This window comes from Macaca fascicularis, chromosome 15 (genome assembly GCF_037993035.2).
Source record: "Macaca fascicularis isolate 582-1 chromosome 15, T2T-MFA8v1.1".
NCBI lineage: Eukaryota > Metazoa > Chordata > Mammalia > Primates > Cercopithecidae > Macaca > Macaca fascicularis.
Window position 1 is genome coordinate 106,864,130 of NC_088389.1, and position 19,287 is coordinate 106,883,416.

General features: G+C 40.5%; 1 protein-coding gene across 6 annotated transcripts in view; it reads left to right on the plus strand.

Annotated features, from left to right (window-relative positions):
• Nucleotides 1-19,287, plus strand: part of PCSK5 (proprotein convertase subtilisin/kexin type 5) — a 465,827-nt gene that overhangs the window by 269,143 nt on the left and 177,397 nt on the right. For all 6 annotated transcript variants that reach the window (XM_005581952.5, XM_005581953.5, XM_074017691.1 and 3 more), the window contains 2 exons: nucleotides 11,068-11,204; nucleotides 16,349-16,492. In XM_005581952.5, coding sequence (XP_005582009.3) covers nucleotides 11,068-11,204; nucleotides 16,349-16,492 — 281 coding nt within the window. The remainder of the gene's footprint in view (nucleotides 1-11,067; nucleotides 11,205-16,348; nucleotides 16,493-19,287) is intronic.

Consider the following 19,287-nt stretch of genomic DNA (forward strand, 5'->3'; position numbering starts at 1 on the left):
ATGCAGGAGAAAAATTGAAGGCCACTTGTCCTTTATCCTACAAAAGAATTGCAGAACACTGACTCGTAAGGCCTCTGAGATCCCCTCCCCCACCATTAAGTATCTGCTGCCATTCGTTACAGATTAACCGAATTCTCTTGGCCAAGCACTTACTTTCAAAAGTTAAAGGAAATTCTAATTTTTTAAAGCAGGTGTTAACAAATTGTTTCAGCACAGAGCCAGGCAGTAAATGTGTGGAGCTGTGTAAGCCCGGTCTTTATCCCAACCACTCTACTCTGCCATTCGAGTACGGAAGCCACCTAGACAATATAAATGAATAAGCATGCCTGTGTGCCAATCAAACTTTACTTACAGACAGGCAGCAGGCCAGATCTGGCCTGAGGATTATGGTTTGCTGACCCCTGTTTTTAAGGTTGAGTCTTCAGTCTTTTGTTTTTTGTTTTTTGGTTTTTTTGAGACAGAGTCTCACTCTGTCTCCAGGCTGGAGTGCAATGGTGCAATCTTGGCTCACTGGAATCACCACCTCCCGGATTCAAGCAATTCCCCTGGCTCAGCCTCCTGAGTAGCTGTGACTACAGCTACACCCCGCCACACCTGGCTAGTTTTTTGTATTTTAGTAGAGATGGGATTTCACCGTGTTGGCCAGGATGGTCTCGATCTCCTGACCTCATGATCCAACCGCCTCCGCCTCCCAAAGTGCTGGGATTACAGGCGTGAGCCACCGTGCCCAGCTGACTCTTCAGTCTTTACTGCCCTAGAGGGTATTCAGTTTCTCTTGTTAGCCTCTCCTCCCTGCTTCCTCCAAAACACTTCCCCAGCAGGTAAGTAACTGTATTTTGTACAGGCCAAGATCCTGCTGAGAGAATATGGCCAGAATGTTCTATCACACATTTTCTTTTGCTCCCTTGGCTTTTTGAGTGATTGGGTGAATGGGAGAAAGTTGTCCGCAAGTGGGACCGAAGAGGGTAGATGTCAGGGTTTCTTGTGATCCTCATTCTCATGGTGGTTCTAAACGACAAACCACAGCCCAAAGCTTAAAGTTTCTTTGATGTTTTTTTTTTCTCCCAGAAGAACATTTAATGGGAGCAAAAACATTCTTATCAGTGGCATATATAGTTCAAGTGAAAGTCAACCTTTTATGTAGATATAGCCACTTGTCCACACACCAGGTGACCATGGCAGTGGTGATCTTTGTTAGAACACTAACAACAGGCCAGAGGTGTTGAGAGGCAAGAGGCCCATGAAAGTCTGCACAGCCAACAGTGAGACTGAATTTGCCAGTTGCTTTTAAAAATCCCCAACCTCATCTACTATAGGACAGTGATAAAAGGAGAGAACAATAACTTTTCTGGCCTATAGCAACTAGGAGTACAGAATCTGAAATCTTTTTTTTTTTTTTTTGAGATGGAGTCTTGCTCTGTCACCCAGGCTGGAGTACAGTGTTGGCACAATCTGGGCTCACTGCATCCTCCACCTCCCAGGTTCAAGTGATTCTCTCCTGCCTGAGCCTCCCCAGTAGTAACATTAGTTAAAATGTTACTAGTGATAATAAATTAATCAGAACTTTGGCCTCTGCCTTTGATCCTAGTTCCCGTAATCTCTTAAGTGCCAGGCTCAGATAATGTGGCCCTTGCAGGGTTTGGGCAGCTAGTCCTCTAACTATTTTCTACAGGTGAAATGTACAACCATTACAGGCACACGCCACCACACCAAGATAATTTTTGTACTTTTAGTAGAGACGGGGTTTCACCACGCTGGCCAGGCTGGTCTTGAACTCCCAGTCTCAAGTGATCCTCTCGCCTTGGCCTCCCAAAGCGCTGGGATTACAGGCATGAGCCACTGCACCCAGCCCAGAATCTGAAATCTTCATGTGCGTTTTATTTCTGTCTTAGACTTGCTGTGTTCTTTCAAATCTAACATCTTCCATTAGTGTATGGGAAACCTGGGTTTAGTACTTTAAATGTGATGTGCAGCTTTGCCAGAATAAGTGTCTGCAGGTGCAAGGAACATAAAGATTCCTCAGCAGAGGATCCCTGGGCACTTCTTCATGTCCTCCTCCCACTGCAGACAAAGAGGCCTCAGCGGGCTGCCTACAGGGTAATTTCAGCTACCTGCCTGAGGTTTCTTTCTAGCAAGCAGAACTTCAGATACACAATTACGTGATTAATGAAGGTCTCTCCAGCTGTTGTTACCGAAGCTAGGGAAGGCCTTTATTTCTTGCTTTTTTTTTTTTCTTTTCTTTACCATTATTCATCTGGGTTTAACTTGAAAACGTATCCCGGTGAAACACTGTGAAGTGCAAAGGTTGGCTTCACATATGTGTGGATCGTGTTCCCCCGAGCCCCCTCCCTTGTAGAAAAACAGTCCCTCCGCTGTTGCTGTTTGCTTGAAACACTCAACCACTTCAGCCTGTCTGGGCTCTTCCTGCATATTCTGCTATTTATTTTTGGCTTCCCCTGAAATGACGTCAGTGAGGAAACTTGTGAGCAGAGGAGCTATGGATTCCATCACAGGCATTTGGTGGATTGCAGTGTTGCTGGCTTCAGGCTCGCATGCATTCTTCAACAGCCGACATCTGCTTTGCTCTTTGCAAAGTGCTGAACACAAGAGTGCTGCATGACTTGTGTCGGAGAAAAGAAACAGGCATTTCCGAGGCGCGGTGACCGGCGCTCCCATAGTGTACCTCAGTGTCCCTCATCAAGACCACCTGGGAATCAAGTTTGCTCCCAGAATGTGTCTTCTTGGTCTGGAGCAGTTTCTTTAAGTGCAGCTCTTGTTTATCCTCCATCTCAGTCCTTGAAATAAGTAGCCACCGAAGAGAGGTAGACAGCCTGGAGATTGGAGGGGGCTGGAGACGCCAAGATATGTCAAGGATATTGTGAATTCATTTGTCTACAAGCTCCACAGAATTATTGCTCTGAGCCGCTGACCCTTTCCATGTGAAACAGCTGCACCCGGTCCCAAAACCATGAATGGCCACCTTCCAAGGCCTGGCTCCCCCGTTCCCGCTGTGCTTGACACTGGTAGCGTCCCTCCTACCGAGGCAGCTAAGGAAAGACAGTTTCTTCTGGCACTCTTTCCATCTGGAGTACTCTGAAGCTTTCATTTCATTAGAGGAAACTTCTCCTCAAAACCTCTCAGTTTCTGACCTAGTGACAAGGAGGCCTCACGCCCTCTCACCGTGGCCCCGTTTCAAAGCACATTCCCAGAATGGAGAGCTGGGAACAAGGGCGTAGAAAGGGGTGGAGAGGAGGTGAAGCAAAGGCCTACTTTGCTCCTGGTGTCCTTCCTGTTGGTGTGCAAGGCAGTCCATCTCCGTGGTGGGGAAAAAAAATGAAGAGGTCAGGTTTTGAAGGAATTTGCCAGAGATGATTGGTAAGAGCAATAAATATTTCCCCTGCCAGATCCTTGTCTTTTTTTTTAGAGAAGTCAAGATTTCTCAGGAGGACCATGTAAAGCAAAGAATAGTTTTTTTAAAAAAAATAGGAATTCTGAAAAAGTTTAAAACAATGTTTCCCTAGCAGAGGTGGTTTGAGATGAAGACGTTGGCTTCTTGTGGCAGACTTTCCTCATTTTATCTGTCCTACCCCTCTGGGGGCGGGGGTGACTCTTTTCATCCAGAATTAGAATTTCCAACACTGCACACTTAACTAGCCTGGCAGCCAACGTGGAAAACTCCCCAAGGCCTTTGAAGCAGCTCCTCTGTTCCATGGCTTACTCACAGCAGACTGCGTGTTGGCTCCTGGGAGAAGGAACCAGAATCTGGAGGCTCACTTGGCATCACCTCTCCTTTGCAATGAAAAAACCAGAGACCAGACAATAAGGATGAAGCAGAGAGGGAGAGTCCAGAGGATGGCGCTGTCCTTTTCAGTATTGACAAAATATACATCCTAGTCTGGGGACCTGAAACTATGGTCCCTATGTATGGTTGGCTTTCCAGAAGTCCTCATTTACCTAGACATTTCAGTGAGGAATTGCGTCAGAATCATTTATCTCCTCACCACAGGAATTCCTTGAAAGTCTGTTTTCTGCGAAGTGCTGAACACGTTGATGTAGTCCGTGTGGGCCGTCTGGAGCCCCTCAGTGGCTCCCTGTCCTGGCTGACGGGCACTCGCCTGAACTCCTGTGGAGAACAGCTGTTGGAGGAGGAACAGTTTCCCCAAGCATCTGCAGGTGCTAAGCACTGGAAGGCACTCAGCAGCATTCAGAACTCCAGTCCAGCTTGAGCTCTGTGCCCCATTAGCCCGGCGTGCACGCTCCCCTGGCAAGCCCCATGGATCATTCAGTGGGTGGGCGCCGTGGGTCAATGGAGAAGTCCTGGAATGGACTTTCCTTTGTTCTTCCCCTGCCCTCCCACCCTCTCGGTTCTCCCCTTGGCCTGTATACCCTGCCTAACACCCTCTCGGTTCTCCCCTTGGCCTGTATACCCTGCCCTCCCACCCTCTCGGTTCTCCCCTTGGCCTGTATACCCTACCTAACACCCTCTCGGTTCTCCCCTTGGCCTGTATACCCTGCCTAACAAAAAGGCAAATTGAATATTCACAGCAAGTGATTTACTTGTATAAAGAGCATGGAGGTCGAGTGTGTAGGGAGAAGTCACGTGGGCTTGGGTCCTTTGAAAATGTTTTTAGTGAGAGCAACTTTAGATATAAGCCTATATACTATGACACATTCAAAGTCCGCCTGTGTCAAAATTTTCCAAACAAAAGCTTATCCCAGCAGATTCTTTCTTCAACTGCATTTGTTAGAATTATAAAAAGCTGTCTTTTTTTTTTCTTCCTGAATCTCCCTCATTGAGTTTTAGACTTAGCTTAGATGTATTGGCCCTCTGTTCCAAATTTTGGCCTCTGATTGAAAGCTGAAACTTTGCCTCCCTTTCTAAATTTGATTACAGATGAATATCTCTGCTTCTAATTACGTCCTTAAATAGAGAGAAGGTATACTTTCTAATCTGCAAAACCTATAGGGTCCTATAATTAGATATGTTTAAAATGTAGTGTTTATGCTACAGTCGTTTCTGTCACTTCCCTACCCAAATGTTCAATGACAGACTATTGACATTTGTAAGGCATCATGGTGTATAAATGCATCTGTGGCTTGCAGTAAAAATTACACTTTTGCAGTGAATGTTTTACTTTCCAGTAACACCCAACCACGTGAACCTTCTTCCTTCATTCAAAAGAAGGTACAGCCTTTGGAGTTAGACAGAGCTGGGTTTTTCTTGACTTCACTGATATCTGTGTTTCAATTTAGAAAGCCTAATTTCCTCATTTATAAAATAGATGTAATAGTATATACCTCACAGAGTTGGTTAGTACATGTAGTAAGATCACGTACAGTTACATACTTAGCACAGTGCCTAGCATAGTAAGCACTTAATAAGTGGTAACTCTTATTTACACAGTGCTTCTTGAAGCACCTGGTACATGACTCTGTCAGGAGCAGATGACTGGGCCCCTCTCCCAAAAAGTCTAATTCTAATCAGTCTGGGGTGAGGTCCAAGGATGTGCATTTCTAATAAGCTCCCAGGTGATATTGAAGCTACCTGTCCACAGATCACACTTTAAATAGCAAGGATTTAAAAGATCATCCAGCTTTTTCATACACATTCTTATTACTTTTGTGTCATCAAAAGACTTGGGAGCAGTATGTTGCTGGATGCTGTGCAAGGAAATTACAAAGGGGCTTATAATATAAAACAGATACTTCAGTAAAATCCATCTACTCTAAAATGAATTAAATCTTGAGGAAGATTAAGTACTTATGTACCCACAAGAAGGAATGCATTTTGGGGTTGGTGAATGAATTGATAATAGTTTGCATATTGGAAGGTTTTCTACCAGGAAAAAAAGAAAACAAACAAAAAAACCTTATCATTTTGGGTATTACAGACCTCTAGAACCAGTTTCTTTCTCCTTCTCAATCTTAAAGAAGTAATTGAGATTAGGAAAGAGAGAAAAAGCACATAGTATGTTTTAAATACCCTGTATCAGAAGAAATTATCTAAAACTTACAAAAACCAAACATCTAAAGAAAACAAAAAACTCAACTACAGTGGAGCCGGATGTGTTCTTTGAGCTCTACCTTCAATTGTAATGAAGCACTTTAAAAAAATAAAAAATAAGGCCGGGCGCTGGTGGCTCACACCTGTAATCCCAGCACTTTGGGAGGCCGAGGTGGGCGGATCATGAGGTCAGGAGTTCAAGCCTGACCAACACAGTGAAACCCCATCTCTACTAAAATTACAAAAAAAAAAAAAAAAAAAAATTAGCCAGGTGTGGTGGCAGGCACCTGTAATCCCAGCTTCTCAGGAGGCTGAGGCAGGAAAATCGCTTGAACCCGGGAGGCAGAGGTTGCAGTGAGCCGAGATCGCACCACTGCACTCCAGCCTGGGTGACAGAGCAAGACTGTCTCAGTAAACAAATAAATAAACAAATAAATAAATAGAGAGAGAGAGAGGAGAGAAAACTTCCAGGAATATTGTCCTGATGTCTAGTTCTGTAGTGAACATTAATACTGTTTGAATAGTAGTGGATGATTCCGAAACTAAGATCCATTTACAATTTTAGAGATAATTATATGATAACACATAGCTGTCAGTATTTATAAAACATCTTGTGATTTAGTTGCCATAACATCATAAAAGAGTGCTATAGCCTTGATACATTGGCTAGACTGTTTAAGAGGAAAGGAAATAAAGCTTACAGTAATTATGTAAGTTATTTCCTGAGTTAATTCCTCAAAAGGATATACTACACTTGATGGTCCTCTTTTCTACCAGGCTTCATCCAAAGTAATTTATTTGGAAACCACTTGCAAGGATAGGGCTGTGGGGCACCATTTTAATAACTGGATGCATAATTTGTGCCATCACATGCATATATCGTTTCATCAAGCACATGATTATGAAGTCAACTTTGACAGGACAGAATTGCACTGCAAGAGGAGAAGTGGATAAAGGCATGGAGTTAATCTACTTAGGCTTTCAGCACACTGGCTCTGCTTTATTGACATTTTATCCACACTAATAATGTTGGCATGTGTCTGACTTCTTCACTGTTGGCACAGCGTAGACATTCACACTGGGCATTAAACTTTTTAGTTGATAAAAGAAGATCCCACAATTGGAATCTCTGTAGCAGGTGTCCATGGTTTGACACTTGATTGTCTTAAGCAAGTATGTTCTTTGCAAGCAAAGCACATCTACAAGCTATATTACCTTTTGTTATACACAGAGGTGCAGTTTCCTTTAATGTTACAATGGTAGAAAATAAGAAGTAGCTGAAGTATTGAAGCCAGGTTAAAATACACAACAATGTGTACTTATAAAGGACGGAATGAAACTAGAAATGTGAAGCCCAGTTAGGTGACAACATCCATCCATGCCTGTTTTTCTCCCCATCAACTCTTTCAGCAAAATGTGATGGTCGTGTTTGGCTGTATTTTCATTCTTCTCAACTCTTATATTCACATGAAATTAATGAACATTCCAATTCTGAATAATGTGAAGAGACCAGGGGAGTGGAAAACTGCTTAGCCACATAGACAAAGCCCATTTATGTTTGGGCTGTGAAACACTTATTTGAATTTTGATTTGTGGATATTTCTTCTTGGCACTCAGTTTATGTTTAATTTTTGTTCCTGATGTGATTTGAAAGTGATTGGTAGCAATGGAATGGCTTTCAAAGGTGGACAGGAAAGGGTGGAAGGGAAGAAACGTAGGGTCTGCTAATCCAGCAGTCAAATCATTGACCCATGGGTGATTAAAAGTTGGCTGAGGTTGTGGAAACAAGACTACCCCTCATGTGATGGCAGCTTCAAGTCTCCTTTGTAGTTTTTGGATGTGAGGCAATGAGCCAAATGTTCTGTCTAAACTGTTTGGGAACTGCTTTTAAGTTCAGCACTCTTGGAGAGGTATTATGTGACAAGTTATTGCTTCAGTGCCCTCAAATGGCACCATGGCCTCAACGAATTAGAGCTTAAGCTGGAGCTGTGGAACTTAAGGAAGGAAGTGGTTCTAAACTGCGTTTCTGCCTCTAGCCATTTCTGTATCAACATATTCCCTTTAACAACATCTCTCTGTTAGAAAGGGCAGTTTGAAAAAGCTCCTCTTCCCCTCTCTTTGTTGTCTTTTTGCCCAACATACACATGTTGTGGGTTTTTAGTGAAGGATGCAATGGATGTAAGTTAAGTATATAATGACACAGCCATTTCTTCTTACCCAAGTCTAGTCTTAAGCCATAAACTTGTGAAATGAGCCAATTGTGGTCGTTCAGTGGATTGTAGGATCTCCATAAAGTGCGCCATCCTTTCTCTATTGAGGACCCATTCCAGTGGGAAAATATTCATGTAAAAAGCTACCATCTTCATCCTTGTCATTATGAGCCAAAGTTGCCAGATCCAACCTGGTTCCTCACTGAAGTGCCACACTCCTCTATTTCGAGAGGAAACCGTTATAGATCATATACAGATGTCCTAAAAACAGAGAGAGAATAGGCTTCATGTCCAGGTAAAGTTTGAAAATCACTGCCTCCCAATTAACCCCGTTATGGAAATTGACAAAACACATTTGCGTATTCTAAAGACCTGAGATGTCCTCTATTAAAGAGTTCTATTCATCTTTGTTTGATTCAGCCTTTCCCAAATTTTTTGACCATGGGACACCTGAGAATACTGCCTAATAATTTTCATTTTTCTGTGTTTCAAGGCTTCAGGAACATATAGCAGGTGATTTTCCTGTTTATTGCTTTTCTCTAGGGAACATTGCAAAGTGCTAGTCATTTACCTATCACCGTCCACCATTGTGTTTCTGAACCCTTTAGCTTTAGAATCTTGCTGGCATTTTAGAAAGAGCCTCAGACACACTGACAAAATACATTTTTAAAAAATCAGAGTTCTAATATATTGTGATAAGAAAATTGAACTAGTTACTTTTATGTTTAGAAGGGCACATTTTCTCTCAACGGGAAGAGGTACAGAGAAGGTCAAATTATACCCACCCATTTGTCTGGTAAACATGAGATTAAAGCAAAGACAGTTGATTTGTGTGTTTTGAATAACCATCAGACTTCAGTTACCATAACCTTTGTTACCATTTGTCCCCATCGAAGGAGAGAAATATCCCAGTAACTGGACATGATTACCCCGAAGAAAATTTTAGAGATATTTTTCCTCTCTGTTTGCCTCTCTCACTTGCAGTGAAATAATAGATGAACATAATTTTTATTTTTTTATTTTTTTCAGTGAAATAATACATGGACATAATTTTTATTTTTTTTTATTTTTTTCAGTGAAATAATAGATGAACATAATTTTTTAAAGTACTATAAAAAAAAGGACTTGCCCCATCTTCCACTTTCTACTATGTAGGTTTCATCTTTACAGAAAGTGTCTTCTGTGTCTTTGGGATATTTATTTGGGTAGTCAAGTCTACGTTATAGACCTGCATCAGCCATATGTTTGTTTGTTTGTTTGTCTGTTTGTTTATTTGAGACGGAGTCTCACTCTGTCACCCAGGCTGGAGTGCAGTAGTGTGATCTCGGCTCACTGCAACCTCTGCCTCCCGGGTTCAAGGGATTCTCCTGCCTCAGCCCCCTGAGTAGCTGGGACTACAGGTGCGCCACCACACCTGGCTAATTTTTGTATTTTTTAGTTGAGGCGGGGTTTCACCATGTTAGCCAGCCTGGTCTGGAACTCCTGACCTCAGGTGATCTGCCCACCTCGGCCTCTCAAAGTGCTAGGGTTATAGGCATGAGCCACCGCACCCACTTATTTCTTAATATGTTAATTTTATACATTATTAATGTCTCTTTATTCTAGGAAGGGAATCTGTTTGTTTTCTTTCCCTTCATACTTTATATCTTTCAGGATTCCATTGCAGGAAACAGAATAATTCTAGCTATTTCAAGCAGGAAGTGATTTTAAACTACAAATTCGAAGCTTTGGAAATCACTGGAAGGGCTGAAAGAGCAGGATATAGGCTGGGATTTCAAGCATGACTCCTTGAACTGGATAAGATTAGTGAGCAGTCATTTTACTGAAGCATAATTTACCTACAGTGTAAATTCAGTTTTTTATGTGAATAATTCAGTGAGTTTTGACAAATCTGTGTTGCTGTATAGCCACACGCCATTACTTTCAACATACAAAACAATTCTATCACCCTCAAAAATTCTCCATGACTCTTTTCCTCACTCCTCCCCAGCCCCTGGCAACCACTGATCTGTTTCTTTACTTACAATTTTGCCTTTTCTAGAAAATTGTATAAATTGAATCATGCAGTATGTAGTCTTTTGTGTCTGGCCTCTTTCACTTAGCATAATGTTTTTTTAAATTCATTTATGTCATGGTATGTATTAGTAGTTATTACTGGGTAGTTTGTGGTATGGATATACAGTCATCCATTTTCAATCTGTGATTGAATTCACAGATGCAGAATCTATAGATACAGAGGGCCGACTGTATCACAATTTACACATTTACCAGTTGATGGACACTTGAGTTGTTTACAGTTTTGGGGAATTATGAGCATTCATGTGAAGTTCTTCGTGTGAATATATGTCTTCATTTATCTTGTTTAAATAGGTAGGAGGGGATTGTTGAGTTGTATGGTGAGTGTGTGTGTAACTTTATAAGAACTGTCAAACTGTTTTCCAGAACCTCATATCATTTTGCACTCCCATCAGCAGTATAAGAGAGCCCCAGTTCCTCCACGTCTTCAGTACTCTACTGTCAGTCTTGTAGGTAGAGTCTTAACCTGGTTTTCCTGATCCCCAGTGGGTTCTCCCTTCCAGATTTGCTGTTACATAGCCAGCCCCAGTTCTGTTTCTCTGTGGTAAAACAGTGATTTATATATATGTATGTGTGTGTGTGTGTGTGTGTGTGTGTGTATATATATATATATATATATATATATCTGCAAATTGGTGACATCCAGGATGCAGACCAGCTCCAGTGCCCAGCTGAACTTGCTAATCGGTACAAGAAACAGTGTTGATCTTGGTCTTAACTAGACCCTCACTGGATTTGAAATGTTGCACATAGCAATGTTTTATGGTTCTCTTTCAGGCTATTTGATCATTCCATGGAAGGATTTAAAAACTGGGAGTTCATGACCATTCATTGCTGGGGGGAAAGAGCTGCTGGTGACTGGGTCCTTGAAGTTTATGATACTCCCTCTCAGCTAAGGAACTTTAAGACTCCAGGTGAGAACTCCCTGTCTATACATTGGTCTACTGTGTAGAAGAAAATGATGGAGTATATTTTGGCCAGAGTGTTTCACACTCACATATTAGCATCTTTTTTCTAGTGATTAATTTCATGTGTGCTTTGAATTACCTGCACGTTTTTCAGTTTTCAAGATTCATTTGAGAGGTAATAATTTAAGGATACGAAATAAAGAATATATATAGTATAGAACAAAACATAACAGCTTTTGATTGATGTTTCAGAAGACATGATCCACATCTCTAACCAGCTTCCCAGACTTCCTTTGTCTGTAAACAAGCCAACCTGTCCACTGGCAATGAGTTCAACTGCATGATTTCACAAGAAGAGACAGGCTTCCGTAGTTATCTATTTCTTTTTAGTTTTCCCTAAATTTACTTTTCAGTTTAGGCAAGACATTGAGCTCAGCCCATGCCAGCTAATCTGGGTACCACCAAAGAAAATGATGATGATATTCTTCCCTGAATGAGCCCAAGAGCCAAGGAAAAAGAAATGCTTCTTGACATGTAAAACAGAAATTATGATGTTAGCAAAGGTCTTTTCAGGTAGGCACAGTCTGTTTCTTCACACAGCCTATTGCCGTCTTCATGCTAACCTGTAAAGCTTGTTTATAATATAAAATAAGGGAAAGTATAAGGCAACATGGGGTGAGAGACTGTGTTGCCCATTACAGAGCCCTGCAGAGTGGCTCAGCAGTGAATGATCTGTTTGATAACTAACTAGCTTCCCACCCATCCATGAACGCATCTTCAGCCATCAGATAAAGTCCTCCTTCTCAATGCTCTGTCCAGTCCTATTTAAAAGAACCAGGCCTGGGGGGAAGTTTTAGGACTGACATCCAGTTCTAGCCCTCTCCAGATTACAGAATCAAGTAACCTAGACATTCTGTAACTGTAGGAGTGTGTACCATTCAGATACAGCTAGCTGCTCAGGGCAAAGGAGGCACACAGCAGAACACAGGGCTAAAAGGCACATTTGCCAGACTTTTGCCTGCCAATCTGAGAAAGTTACTCATTCTGAGAGATCCATTGTTGACTGTACATTTTGGCTGTCTCTTCCCTAGTTCTATAATGAGGTTCATCTTTGTTTGCCACAGTGGTCCCATAATCAGGGAGGTCAAAGCCAGAATGGTGGCCAGGTCACAATGAATCAGGATAAACGTTTCGTTCAAGAGTATCTGTGTCCAGCTCACTGCCAGAATGCAGCCTGAATATAGTGGTCACCAAGTTTTTATCAAGAAAGCAAATGTTTGTCAACAAGGCAGGATTGATAGAGAAAACATGCAGATTATAGACCAGAGTTTCTAGACCCTTTCACCTCTTCATAATCTGCATAGTTCCCAGGACCTTCCTCTCTCCTTTCTTCCTCTTTGCAGCCCATGCTTATTGCCCTTGCCATGAGGATGCACAGGGTCATGGCACATAGGTGAAATGGAAGCATGGTGACTGGGCTGTGATCCATTAGCAGGCATCACTGCACGACTCTTATAGGACAAGAGACCCCGGAGAAATAAACACTGTCAAATGTGGCAGTTGTGTGCCAAGGAAGGTGCAGACAGAGAGAGTACGTTTTTGAGCATTTTAAACAGTTATAAAACTAACTAAACGTGAGTCTGTTCTTTATTACCACCAGACACCAGCAACTCCACTCTCCATGATAAGCCCAGGCTGCTTCTAAGGGCTACTGGTTAACCATGCATTGCATCTAAGGGTCAGGGACCATGAATATAAATCCCTCTGCCCTCAAAAAGTTCTGAGTCTATACAGAGCTTACTGTGATTATGCGTGTTTAAAACTCCACAGTAGCTCAGGTAATCTAGAGTTACCTATTTCATAGCATTGGCATCTCCTTATGCTATTTAAATGTTCACATTTAACCCTAGCCACCTGCAGTCATTTTAGAAGTGTTGAGGTGTTCTTTTTACGCCAGACGAGAGATACCCTAATGCTATTACGGACCTGGAGACTTTAATAGAAACATATAGTCTTTGTGTATCTTTCCTTCAACCTTTCATTTCAGGATGAGTTACACCTTCAGTAGTGGACTTTGAGTGGCCTGTTTATGGGCGTGTGTGTGTATGCGCATGTGTCTGCATCATTGTTTCTGTAGTATACAGTCCTATGATAGGTTTCTTCCTCTCTGATTAATAAGGGATTACATCAGTAAGCGAGTAGAATTTCAGTTGCATCTGTAGAATTTTCCAGCCCGATTAAATGGTAGACTCATCCCCAAATATAGAACTTCCTGGCTCCAAACTGAATTTATATTTGTTTATTGTTTCTTCCCATTTATTGTTACAATACATATTAAAAGTGTTTGAGGGTGTTGTTTTGATTTTTGGCACATTGAACCTATATATGCAGATTGCATTTATGTGTTAGCAAGATGGATTTTTCTCCTTCTGTATTTACAAAGCTATTTCATAATAACAGATTTCAATATTAATTGCAAAATCATCTATAAAATTTAGCAAACAGAAAAAGGGGTAGAGGAGAAAAAAAAATGATGGCCCAAATATGGCAGTTATTTGATGTGAATTGTAGTAGAAGTTCTAAGGAAATAAAATTACATAATAAGTGAAATATAAAGAGATGAATTACACAGGAAGGATATGCCTAGTGGGCTTATGATGTCCTTCAGAAATAACACAAAGGGAAATAATCAATTTTGAGACAGCACTCTTCAAAGCACTTAGAGGGTAAACTTTTGCATCCAAAATGATCTTAAATAAAATGAACTGAGTTCTAAGGTGACTGATGATTAGGATGACCTATAGTGTCCTTGTATTATATGCTTCATTTGTACACTTGAGAGATGCCATAAGGAAAATGGGTTCTCTTTTGCACTGCTACCTAAAGGCAATCAGATAGGTCATCAATTTCCAGCAGTCATTCACTTCTTACCACTCCCTAATGCATGCTACTTAGAATTCTGGGCCTAAATAATACCCTGATTGTGAAAAGCATGGTCATTAACAAATGAGTCCAAAGAAAAGCTGGCAGAGGGCAAACCATATATAAACTAATTGTACTGGTGCAATGTAAAAGTCAGAAAAAAATACATGCATCACAGAATGTTCATTTTTAAATGTGATGCTCCTAAACTCCTAGAAATGAATAGGAGACAATACTGTATATGGTTTAAACACACAGGAGTTGGACTCGGAGTATGTTTTAATACCAGTCTGTCCTCTTATTGCCTTTGAGGAAGTTACCAACCTCTGTGGCTCTGTTTCCTCCTCTATATATTGGGAATGTTAGTACCTACCTTAGAGTTGTTTTGAACATTGAATGGAATAAAACTTACAAACCACTTAGGCCGGTGCTTAGCATATAGTAAGCACTTAAAAACATCAAACATCGATTTGATGGTGATGGTAGATGCTAATAGATGAAGGAAGCTGACAGCTGAAATCCATCACTCTCTGAGCTAGCCCCAGACCCTAGCCCCTGACCTTGTCTGGATTCTATGCATTAAGCCAAGGTGAGAGGGGCTCTGAGGGGCATCCTGCCTTCCTACCAGCATATGCCTATGTTTGTAAAGTTTTGTCTTAATCACTCCTGCTTAGGGTTGATTCCTTTTGAGGTCAGTTTTACTAACTTTAATGAAATGGAGGCATGTTTCCTTTTTTTTTTTTTTCTTTTTACTTTTTGCGTTGAACACAGTTTTATGAAGCTAAGAAATAAGTTAACAAGTAAGAACTAAATAAGTTAACAAATAAATAAGAACTAAAGCAACAAAAAATGCTCCTTGTGAGTGATCCAAACTCATAGAAGGTGAAACACTTGCCTCAGGTCTCAAGGCGTTCTTGACCAGAAAAATGCTGTTTTGGGCCAGGTGCGGTGGTTCACGCCTGTAATCCCAGCAGTTAGGGAGGCTAAGGCAGGTGGATCACCTGAGGTCAAGAGTTCGAGACTAGCCTGACCAACATGATGAAACCCTGTCTCTACTAAAAAATACAAAAATTAGCTGAGCGTGGTGGCGGCCACCTGTACTCCCAGCTACTTGGGAGGCTAAGGCAGGAGAATCACTTGAACCAGGGAGTCAGAGGTTGCAGTGAGCCTGGATCACGCCATTGCACTCCAGTCTGGGTGACAGAGCAAGATCAAAAAAAAAAAAAAAAGAAAAAGAAAATGCTGTTTTGCACATTAACCCAGAGAACATTCTGCAATGATGGAAATGCTGTCCAGTAGGGTGGCCACTAGCCACATACAGCTCTTGAGCACTGTATGGTTAGTGTCATGGAGAAGCTGAATCTTAAAATTTTTTTAATTTTAGTTCATTTAAGTTTAAATAATCAAATGTGTAATGGCTATCACATTGGACAGCACAGGTCTATAGGATACTATAATTGGTGATGTATTCTTAATATTGAATGAATGATACCAGGAATTAGGGAGAACAAAGAGTTGTTCTACTTATTAACAAGTCGGATAATGCCAAGAAAAAAACATTTTTTTTTCTGAGATGGAGTCTTGCCCAGTCCCCCAGGCTGAAGTGCAGTGGTGCGATTTCCACTCACTGCAACCTCCACCTCCCGGGTTCAAGCTATTCTCCTGCCTCAGCCTCCCAAGTAGCTGGGACTACAGGCACATGCCACTGCGCCCTGCTAATTATTTTTGTATTTTTAGTAGAGACGAAGTTTCACCGTATTAGCCAGGATGGTCTCAATCTCCTGACCTCGTGATCTACCCGTCTCGGCCTCCCAAAGTGCTGGGATTACAGGCGTGAGCCACCGCTCCCGGCCATATAAGACTTTTATACCTAGAAAAACAAAGCCTTCTATTAAGTTCTGGGATTCTCTTAAATATTTGTAATTTGAAATTCAGCCCTTGATCCAGTAATCTGAAGTTTGTTTCTCAGTCTTCCTATAAATGCTGATTAAATCAAGGCCTCTCCTGTAGTACGTGCTCAGTCCATGTGTGGTATGTGAATTATTAAATAGTTAATTCTGCAAATGGTGAGAAATATGCATTTCTAGCTCTGCGTTTGACATAGTGATTCATATCCATCTGCTTCCTACAGTTCTGTTGCTTTTTCTTGAGTGAGAAGGACTTAAAGATGTTACAAAGCTAAAGAGGGAAGATTTGGTCATGCTGTTATTTCATTATTATTTCTCAAGGTAAATTGAAAGAATGGTCTTTGGTCCTCTATGGCACCTCCGTGCAGCCATATTCACCAACCAATGAGTTTCCTAAAGTGGAACGGTTCCGCTATAGCCGAGTTGAAGACCCCACAGACGACTATGGCACAGAGGATTATGCAGGTGAGCTGGCTTCCAGTGGGACACAGCCTAAAGAGAGAAAGCTCATGTGTCATCCCACCACGGGCGGGGGGAGTGGAGTGGAGTGGAATGGAGTGGGAGTGGGCATGGAATGGGAATGGAATGGAATGGAATGGAATGATAGAACAGAGCAATATACTACCCATATTCTGACATATTTTCTTCCATCTTATTTTTATCCCCTTAATATCTGTATGTGTGTATATATCAGTGCACTTATATATTCAAATATCCATATGTGTTATCTACAAAGCTGATAGTCCATACTGTGATTGTACTGTAATATATAGTTAATCCATAATCTGGGACACATACTTCGCTTACAGAGTTTTACACTATTTTAAACACGGGTTGGATAAACATCATTATTTATCAGTCTTTGTCTATATCTTCATTATTTCTTTAGAATAGAGTTCTGTTTTGAGACTCACTGCATCAAAGAGGATAATCAGCTTTAGGGCTTGGAAACATTTTGTCACTTGCTATCCAGACAGGATGTACCAGTCTACACTGTGACCAGCTATGTGATTGTTTATTACACTCATTCCTGCCAACAGAAAAAAATAGAAAAAGAAAGTAAAAAAAGAAAGAGGTGAACGTTTTAAAAATGTTATAGCTTTGATTGCCTGTAATTCTGAACATTTTTTTCCTCTGTAGTTCTCTGAATTAAATACAGCTGTCTTTTACCCATTTTTCTATTCAAAGTGCAGTAATCCTCTTATTTCTTTGTGAACACTCTGTATGTTATTGTCTCTCACATTGTTTCATATTTGCTGAAAACATATTCTCACTTATCACTGAGAATGTAAGTTTTGTTTTGTGTTGTTTTGACAAAAAACTATTAGAGGCTGGAGTTTATGGTCTCAAATATAACACTGATTTTTTGCAGACGTTTCATCCTTTAATGTCTACTGAATATTCACGTGCTTTGTTTGGTAATCTCTTGTTTTTTACATTTGGCCATTAATTCATCTGGAACTCATTTTGGTTTATGACATATAGTATCAATTGAAGCTCTGTCTTTAGTTATTTTCCAAACAGACTAACATCATTGGCTAACTATCCCTTCTTTTTTTATTAGTTTAGGATGCTTCCTTTATAACAATATAGTAAGATCTTATACCAGCATCTTTTCTGGTTCCACCTTTTCTGATTCATCAATCTAATAATTCTCAAACCAATACCACCCACACTGTTTTGTTTTCATTTCATGATGTATTTTTATATTTGTAGAACATCTGCTTCCCATTTCCATAGCAATTATTGCCCTATTATTCTTCCAGATGAATTTTAGAATGATTTTTCAGTCTCCCTTTAAAAGTCTCATTGGAATTTAATTTGAATTTATATGCAATCTTGTGGGAATAATTGTTTTTACAACATACAATCTTTCCATTTAAAACATAGATCATGTCCCATTTTACTGAAATCTTTTAATTTTATGTCGTTTTCTTCTTGTTAGTGTTACACCTACGTATTTTGGGCCTTGTTGCTCTTATAGTGGAAAATATTCCTTGCTTTCTAACTAGTATATGCTGGTGTGTAGGAAATCCATTGGCTGTATTTATTTTATATATGGCCACTTTGCTTAACTCTCTCATTAATTTATATAGTTTAGAGTTGATTTTCTGGGATGGTTTAGGTACTACAGCCTTAGCATCTGCAAATTGGTTTTGTTGTCCTTCTCATCATTATTTCTGACTACTGTCTTGTTGCATTGGCTAGCACTCCTAGGAGCATTCAATCCTTCTGAGATATGACATATAACACATAATGGACAAAGCTTCTTCTAATGAAGAACTATTTATAGGCCCAGCACGGTGGCTCATGCGTGTAATCCCAGCATTTTGGGAGGCCAAGGGGAGTGGATTGCCTGAGCTCAGGAGTTTGAGATGAGCCTGGGCAACATGGTGAAACCCCATCTCTACTAAAGATACAAAAACAAATTAGCCGGGTGTGGTGGTGCGCACCTGTAATCCCAGCTACTGGAGAGGCTGAGGCACAAGAATCACTTGAACTCAGGAGGTGGAGGTTGTAGTGAGCCGGGATCAGGCCACTTCACTCCAGCCTGGGCAACAGAGCAAGACTCAGTCTCAAAAAATAAAAAGAACTATAAATACAAGTTTAATGTATCTTTAGATGAGAAATATTTTTTCTTGCAGTTCTGAGATTTTCCTTTAAATACTGAAAATAAAATTACTTCATTAACCACCTGAACAGAGTATCTTAAATACACATGTAGTTACTTTTATTCTAAACAGATAGCATCCTAGAATCAATAAACATGCTTGAAATTAAGACCAATCGAGCTAATCAGAGCTGGATTGTATTAGATTTTGTGATGTTTTGCTTTGAGCCTATAGCATTACTATTTATATTTTAACTAGCGAACTATTTTGTCTTCTCGGATAGGAGAAAGTATATCCAAAATAACATAAATAGAGTGTAATAGTAAGCTGTTACTCTTTATTCATATTTTGGTAATGTTTCGAATTCAAATTTCGGAATGTTGAGTTCAGAACAGTTATACATCTTTGTGGTTTTTCTGATTATATCTCTAAAACATCAACATTGGCACTTGTGAGAGAACCAAGACAATTATTGCATTATTATCCTGCAACCTACAATGCTAAACTGCATTGTAGGGACAGTTTAAGATGATAAAGAAACAACATAGTATGTGAACTTGCCATACAGTGAGAGCCCTTTTGGCAAATATTAAGAATAAATGTTTGGGATTTTTTTTTTTTTAATTCTAGAAGTCATCTGGTGAAAAT